Raw genomic sequence first — 7,720 nt, forward strand, 5'->3', positions numbered from 1 at the left:
TAAAAGCAGGAAACTTTAGAATGGTTCTACAATTGTAAAAACAAAAGTGAGTATATATATAAAAGTGAATATAAGGATATCAAGTGATATCAATAAAACATAAAGAGTAAATATAAAAGGCCTTGAGGCCATTTCTGGGGTTGAAATCATAATAAATCACATACATTTTTGTCTTCTATTGAATAACGCTATTCAGTCTGAATCATTTCTGATTGAAAAGGGTATAACAAAGGGAAAAATGATGTCCCACCGTCCGATGAACACTACATCAAAGCCAAATGGCATTGGCAATCTCCGGCTGAGATCTCCAAGGCAACGTATTGAGGACTCCCTTCGGTCAAGTGCAGTCCTTTGGATTTTGGGAGGAAGTAAACAGTCGGGCATGTAAATGGACAGATGTGTGGGTAATTAGTTAGTTAGTTACCTTCACCCGATCGCACATCCGGTCCAGCGACATTAGTTCCACTCGAGGAGAGTCCTGCAGGAATGTTGCATGCGCGCAATTAGAACAGGCCGGGCACACCTCCTCTTCGCCGCCCGAAAAAAGAAACAAAGAAGCGAGTTCCAATCGAGCAGGAAACTCCGACAGATTTGCTGTATAATTTGGAAATTATCGGAACTTTTTAGAGAGTCTGCGGAACCCGAGAATCCGGCGAGATGCAGGGCAAAGCCACCCCAAAAAACAAAGGAACTGGGCTGCTAGGGAGATTTCGGGGTGATTTCGGTTAGGGGGTTGGTTTTAGCTCGGGCGAGCATGAGTATTTCGTCGGCCAGGGGCGATCGCATGTTTGGTTATCGGAATTGTGAGGGGGGTTGGGCTGGCAGCTGCAAAAAATAAATACCACACAAACCCCTTGCAGTGCTTGATAAATCATGTGTAAAGGTATTTGCGCAAAAGTTTTGCTGGACTCACAGTATCTATCTTGTATGTTCGATTGGCGGCAGCTGCAGCTGCAAATCCTGATGCTGCCAGCGGGAAAAGGGAAGAGTGGAAGAGCGGAAAAGCGGAAAAGCCGGTGTTGCCATGGAAAGCGTGTTAAAACAAATTGCGGCTGCCGACAGGACGAAGAAAATATTTCGTTTTTAATTGATTTGGCAGGCTTCAATTTAACGCTTCGCTGCCACTTCCTCTTTTGCATGCAAGTCCTGCACGTGTCCTTTTAGTTTTCTATAAATTTCAATATTTTTTACATGTGCATGCATGTAGTGAAAAATGCCAGAGTGGGCACTTCCGCCCATGACATGCCAATGAGTCAGAGTCCTGCGACTGGAGGTGCTTTAGCTACAGGTATGTCTTGGGCTTATTCCCTTGCCTCCAGACCCCTCCCCTTTTTGGCACGCGTCAAAGCCGAAAAAGGGCGAGAAGTCAGTGGATAATTCTTAGGGGTTGCTCATCGTGTTTTTCTTATAAGAAGCATTCCTCGGCCGGAAGGAGCAAGCAACACGTTCAAGACATTGTTGAGTCACCACTGAAATTATTATTACCCCCGGAGACGTCTCTGCAGTCCACACTTTACCCCTGTGTGCCGGCATTTATTCCTTTCAGAAAGGACCTGGGGAACGAGCCTTAAGGACTCGGGCTCAGCGTTCTTATCGGAGGCGCCTCCTTCGGGGCTTGTCCTTTTAGGGTCCTTTCGCTCATTCATTCCCTCGCTTAATTGAGATGCGGAGGAGAGGAAAAGGAGGACGACAAACCAGAACGAGCCCATAAAAGGGGCAATCCCTTTTGCCAGCCAAGTGCCAATTGTAGGTTTCACTTTAGGCTACAAATTGAAACGCCCCCTGCCAGGACCTCTTCCTTTTCCCCGTCCTTTCTCCCCTTGTTTACCTTTTCTCGGTCTGTCTCGGGCTTCCCTTGAGGAGAAGCCATTAAATTGATTATAAGACATTGTTGAAATGTGTAAACTGTTCCGTCCCAGACTTTCGGTCGCCGAGGGAAGTCCCAGTCCCCTCTTTGTCTCAGTTCCTCTGTCTGATTCTCAGTTTCTCCCTATCGGTGTGTGGGTATTTCTGAGGGCGTGGCACATTTGACTCAAGTCGGAGCTGAGGAATTCAGCTAATTAGAGGGGCAGGACGAGAGTTACTCACAAGAAATAGGTGTTGAGGGACCATTTGGGTAGGTAATGGCTTCACCTCGAGGGGTTAATGAAGGTAACGGAGTCACTCCTGGTTTAAGGAAAAGGTGTGTGGTGGTTGCCAAGGAGTTCCGCGAAGAAGTCAGCCGAAACCACAGCTTACTGGGCATTGTTCACGGGGTTAGTGCTCGCAAATGACTCAAGGTGTCAATACAGACGGTTGTTAGGGATTTGTGAAATAATAATAATGGGTTAAACTATGAATAAAGGAACAAAGCTTTTCCTAAAAAAGTGTGGAAAAGATTGTTATAAAGCACCTTCGAAATAATACCAATGGGATAGGGTATCATAAAGGAGCAAACCTATTTTAATAGAGTGGTTTTAGTAGAGTGGCCTTCTAAAAATTTTTTGAAGCTGCAATCATTAATAAGTTATACTACTAAATGGCTAAAGTGGTGTGCCAGGACTATCAACAAATGCACACCCCACCCTATAATTATGTTTTCAAAGCTAAACAGTCAAAGAAATCTAAAATCAAATGCAAATTCTAAACAAACTCTGTGCAAAGGTCCAATGACTTCCCCGCCCTCCGCATCCTGTTTAGCTGGAAAAGTCAGCAGCTGCCGCAGCCGAACCTTTATCGCAATCACTGATAGAGTCACCACCCAGAAATCTGTAGGGAGCCCCCTTTTACGGCCCGCTAACCAGGACACGTGTGCCGCTGCATTAGCATATATCTAAATACGTGTAGATAGGGAAATTTAGGTATAGGAGCTACATAGAGAAAGCTCCCTCCACGAGAACTGTTAGGGGAAACAATGCCTCAGCGCAGGCGCAACTGGGGTTCGAAATTTGTGATGCCGAAACTGGGTTGGGCACGTTCCAAAGGCCTTTGGAACACGACCACCACCCCTGGCTCAGATAACTACACACAGGCAGACTGGCGTACCAGCTGCCTTGCCAAAAACACCGAAACTCGTTTATCCTTATCCAAAAAATTCACTCGCGTGCCGTCAGTCCGGTTTTAACTCCCCTTCGAGCTCATTTCGTTGCTCATAAATAACAATGCAATGATCCCCAGGTATTTTTCACGTGTTTGGCACGTTTCACTCGATTTTCCGGTTCTCGATTCCCTCGATTCTGTCCACTAATCCCCCCGTGGAAAGAGGGCACGCGTCCCTTTGATAAATTGTGCTTTAAAGCGCAGGGCTCCGGGGCTCCCTGGCTTCCGGATTCTGTTTCTGGAGCAAACGCCTTTGACAAATGGCCAAAACAACTCCGCAGGACAGGCCACTGCCGAGAAGAAGACGAACCATTGTCTGCCTTATTGCCGGAATAAATCTTCATCGCCGCCCGCTCCTGGTTTATTCATCAAGGTGTAGCAATTACATTAAGTCGAGTCAGCCATGGTTATCGGACACGACCTGGGACCAATATCGCAGCTGGGCATGCATTGCCCAGAAGTCCAGGCGGGGCGGCAGCTTCAGTGGCTTCATTGGGTAACCAAAAAGCCTCAGGCGGTGCACGAAGAACTCCCAGAGGTCAAAGGCACTTTCACCGGCCGGGTGGAAGGAGATCAGGGAACTGGAGCAGCAGGCGCGGGTCTGGAAAAGATAGCTTTACCTAATTCCATACTTGATTAATTGATCTTTGCTTACTAAAATGATCTTACCGTTGGCTTAAAGTACAGCGACATCGAGTACTGTCGCCAACTGGTCCATCCCGGAGCAATCCCTTCCGGCATTACTGGGAGAAAGCGTTCCTGCCCGCCGCCATCGCGGGACTCTCCTGCAATCACTCCTACACGATTCAGGCATAGACCCAGCTCCCTATCCTCAAATTTCAAGGAGGAACTCAAGTCATGGCCGCATAAATACGGGTCGTTAAAGCCGAATAGGTGTAGGCGTCGTAGAGCTCCTCTGCTGAGGACATATCCAGCTTCACCAGACATATATCCTTGGGCAAAGTCCGCTTTTAGACGGTGGCCAAAGTATATCGAGGTCTCAGGGTCGTAGCGAAAGAGAAAGCGTCGCAAGTTCTCCATTATCACAAAGCTGCAGTATAGAGTAGCTCTTGAGAAAAATAATGTGGTTAAAAGTAATTATAAAGGTAATTAAACTTACGTATCTGTATCTGCACGAAGAAACCAATCGTGTCCTTCGAAATGTTTCTCAAATATATTTTTAAATCGCTGACGAACGGAGGCGAAGGTGTTATTCTTTACTGAGCTGTTCCTCAAAAAAATGAGCTTATTGCACCGCCTGCCCCAAGTAGATTTGACATTGGCTTCCTTATTACCAGAATCCAAGGGATCTGTTAGAACCATGCATAGGACCCGTGTGCGATTGAAGAGTCTCACGCCTGCACTGCCTGCCTCCGTACTTTTGCTTTCCGACATCGATTGCAAATAGCTGTAGTTCCAGATCTCCGACAGCTGGATGCCTATGATGAGGCCCAGTACCAGACCCAGTGCATCGCGAATCATTGGAGATGTGACTGGAGAAGACGGCTTCGTAGGCTCTCAGCATGCGGAGAGAATCAATTAAGCAGATCTTAATATAAACGAAAGGGTGAGAACTTGAAAAGTTTATTACAGTATTTCGGTTTCCTTTTTTTAGTCAAGTACATTAAACACAAGGCATGTAAGTAATATTTTAATTATTATCCAACAATATCTCTATAATCTAAGCCAGATTCACTTATTTGGCGGGACTCAATGGGCTAACACTTGCTATTTATGTTTAGCTTTAATTTTAATTATTAAGCTCATCGTTGAGCAATTGACGGGTTTATTGACAGGACTATCCTTAGTTATCCTCTGTTGTCGCTGACTTGGTGGGACCAGTGCTGCAGTCGCTCGTTCATCTGCCGGAATCCCAGGCGCGATGGAAGAGCCCTTTGCGGCCTGTGCAACCCAAAGACTCTCAAATAGTACAGGAAGAATTCGAAGAACTCAAACTCTATGTCCTTGACATAATGAAAGGATATGGCCGAGGGAGAGCAGCAGTCGCTTCTCTTAAGAGAAAATAAATTAATTACAAGAAAGTAAAATATCTCCAAAAATAAATCTCACATTTGGTTTGTGAAAGAAGTAACCATCTGTCCATGAACCGAATGCTATGAAGGGGATAAGGCTAAACGGACTGACGGGCAGAAAGCGGTGGTGCCCCTGGAAGTCCCGCGTGTCACCCGCTATGACACCCACATCCTGCAGGCAGTGACCGATCTGGACGTCTTCGGAGTCCCCGTTCAATTTGCAGGTGGTGGTGCTGTTGAGGGCGAATAGATTCAAACGACGCAGTGCATCTCGGCTGAGCACATAGCCTCCGCCACCGGACATATAGCCGTGGGAGAACCTGGATTTGAAGTGGCAGCCGAAGTACACGGAAGATTCCGGGTCATAGGGATAAAGGAACAGACGCAGATTCTCCATCACAATGTAACTGCAAAGGTATAGTACTATTTTGTAGTATTCATTGCGTAAAATCACACTCCTCATCTTACGTGTCGTCATCGGCCTTCAGGAACCAGTCGTAATCGTTTAGGTAATGTTTGTGCACATGGGCCATTCCCGTGCGCACCTTGGCATACAGGTTACTCCGGGACTCGGACATGTTCATCTTGAGAATATTCAGATGGGGGTCTGCTGCTGTGCTCATGAAGATCAGCTTATTGCAGCGGGCTCCCCACGTGCGGTTTACTCGGGCCGCCTTTGTGCTGTGCGAGGAGGGCATGGTGAGCACCAGGCAGAGGATTCGAACCTCCCTCCTCAGCCAGATGGCCAGGTGCTCCTCCGAGGCAACCGGATACCTGAGCAGCGCCGCCTTTTCACTCGCCCGCTGGTCGTTGTCCCGCCACAGCTTCAGGTAGCCCATGAAATCCGTGAGTCGAACGCCTAACATGATGCCTAATACCAGGAATATGGTGTTCCGAAGCATTGCCAGGAACATTTCAGACTAGCAGTAATATTTAAGAGGGGCAGATCCCACGCTGTGTCTAACTAGCGCACCCAATTCATTAGTATCCCATTGCGGGACTAATATTGATATTTTCTTACTGCTTTCTTCAAAATGCATCTTATATATTTTATTTATAACTAATAAAGTGTTTAGCAAACAACCAGCACAGCAAAAACAGCAGTGAGATAAGGAATAAAGTCAGTCGCACAAAGTTTAAGAAGCTATAAGCAAATTAAATTAATAAAATATGGCTATTAAAATTAAGCTCGCGCTCTATTTTACCAAATACTATAACTATTTCTTCTCGACTATGTGTTTACAGATAGAATGAGTCTCAAATGTCTCCCACTCATGTGGAGGAAGATTCTGTTAGTCGTGGTTAAGCCAGGGGTTCGGATTGGTGCTGTTTTCGTGGGACCAGTGATAAAGCTGGTTCTGCAGTTGCTGAGGATCCAATCTGGGTGGGAGCGATCTCTGGGTTAGGGGAGTTCCAAAAACACGCAGTCGATAAAGCAAAAACTCATACATTTCAAACTCGTGGTTCTTGACATAGTGGAAGCTAATCCCCGAGGTCGAACCAGTTTCATTGGCCTGAAAAAACAGGAATATTAATACCCATATTATTTGTGATCTCCCGTACTTACTGGCTCATAAAAGGTCAGTTTGATAAGCCAGTTGGTGGTGGGGAAATTGGGCAGCATAAATTTGAGGGACAGAGGCAGAAATCGCTCCCGACCCTCCTCATCACGGGAGTCCCCAGCCACGACGCCCACATTCTGCAGACAGAAGCCAAGCTGCCTGTCCTCTGACAAGGTGTTAAGCGGGCAGAACTGGCTGTTGTTGAAGGCAAACAGGTTGAGCCGCCGCAGTGCATCCCGACTCATCACGTAGCCAGCTCCACCGGACATGTAGCCTTGTGGATAGGAAGTGCGGAACCTGTGGCCGAAGTAGAGGGCTGCCTCGGGATCGTAGGGGTAGAGCAGGAACCGCAGGTTTTCCATTATCACAAAGCTGAAAAGGAGCGAATTAGCTATGTAATGATATTCTGATCTAATTCAATAATACTTACGTGTCGTCGTCCGCCTTGAGGAACCAGTCGTAGTCCTCTACATAGTTCTGGTACACATACTCCAGGGCCTTCCTCATCTTGAGGTACAGGTTGTCTCGGTCCTCGGGAACGCCCACATCGATGGCGCCCAGCTCGCGGTCCTCTTGGCTGCTGATGAAGACCAGCTTGTTGCAGCGCCTGCCCCACGTGGCCTTCACCCTCTTGACCCGCGTCTGGTGGTTCTTCGGCATGGTCAGCACCATGCAGAGCACCCGCGTCTCGTTGTAGAGCCAGCGGGCCAGCTGCTCCTCCGTCGGCTGCTGGGGCGTGGCCTCATCCTCGAGCTGCGTTATCGCCGTGCTGCCAAAGTGCGTTTCCGTCAGCTGCAGATACTTGAAGAAATCCGTCAGCCGGATGCCGATGATGAGGCCCAGTGCCAGGCAGAGCACGTTGCGATACATTGCGGCTGTCTTCCAGGCGGCAACTAACCAGCTCACCAGCTGGCATTTGGCGATTCTCCGGCGGGGGGATCGGAGGGCGGCGGAGTGGAAATCTCACAAAATGAGCCGGGGGCACAGCGAATGCATTTCGCGGTGTCGCTCATCGCCGCCAGCTGATCGACTACTGCGCGATGGGCT

At 47.8% G+C, this 7,720-nt stretch overlaps 3 protein-coding genes across 4 annotated transcripts; all 3 read right to left on the bottom strand.

Annotated features, from left to right (window-relative positions):
• Window positions 1-3,475: 3,475 nt before the first annotated feature.
• On the bottom strand, window positions 3,476-4,336 carry LOC108027784 (glycoprotein-N-acetylgalactosamine 3-beta-galactosyltransferase 1-like). Its single transcript, XM_050885777.1, has 3 exons — window positions 4,199-4,336; window positions 3,748-4,129; window positions 3,476-3,679 (listed from the first exon to the last, which is right to left on the bottom strand). Exons 2-3 carry the CDS (start codon window positions 4,117-4,119, stop codon window positions 3,476-3,478), a joined length of 576 nt encoding a protein of 191 aa, XP_050741734.1. The 5' UTR covers window positions 4,120-4,129; window positions 4,199-4,336.
• Window positions 4,337-4,648: 312 nt separating this feature from the next.
• On the bottom strand, window positions 4,649-6,013 carry LOC108028430 (glycoprotein-N-acetylgalactosamine 3-beta-galactosyltransferase 1). Its single transcript, XM_017100263.3, has 3 exons — window positions 5,580-6,013; window positions 5,149-5,518; window positions 4,649-5,090 (listed from the first exon to the last, which is right to left on the bottom strand). Exons 1-3 carry the CDS (start codon window positions 6,011-6,013, stop codon window positions 4,887-4,889), a joined length of 1,008 nt encoding a protein of 335 aa, XP_016955752.2. The 3' UTR covers window positions 4,649-4,886.
• Window positions 6,014-6,130: 117 nt separating this feature from the next.
• On the bottom strand, window positions 6,131-7,715 carry LOC108028293 (glycoprotein-N-acetylgalactosamine 3-beta-galactosyltransferase 1). 2 transcript variants are annotated; one of them, XR_007763647.1, is made up of 4 exons: window positions 7,104-7,715; window positions 6,679-7,045; window positions 6,317-6,625; window positions 6,132-6,255 (listed from the first exon to the last, which is right to left on the bottom strand). XR_007763647.1 is itself a non-coding variant. In XM_017100016.3 (3 exons), exons 1-3 carry the CDS (start codon window positions 7,541-7,543, stop codon window positions 6,404-6,406), a joined length of 1,029 nt encoding a protein of 342 aa, XP_016955505.1. In that variant the 5' UTR covers window positions 7,544-7,715; the 3' UTR covers window positions 6,131-6,403. The 2 variants fall into 2 exon arrangements, 1 of the variants encoding a protein (XP_016955505.1); XM_017100016.3 differs by having other exon boundaries at window positions 6,131-6,625.
• Window positions 7,716-7,720: the final 5 nt, after the last annotated feature.

This window comes from Drosophila biarmipes, chromosome 3L, assembly GCF_025231255.1.
Source record: "Drosophila biarmipes strain raj3 chromosome 3L, RU_DBia_V1.1, whole genome shotgun sequence".
In the NCBI taxonomy this organism is placed as follows: Eukaryota; Metazoa; Arthropoda; class Insecta; order Diptera; family Drosophilidae; genus Drosophila; species Drosophila biarmipes.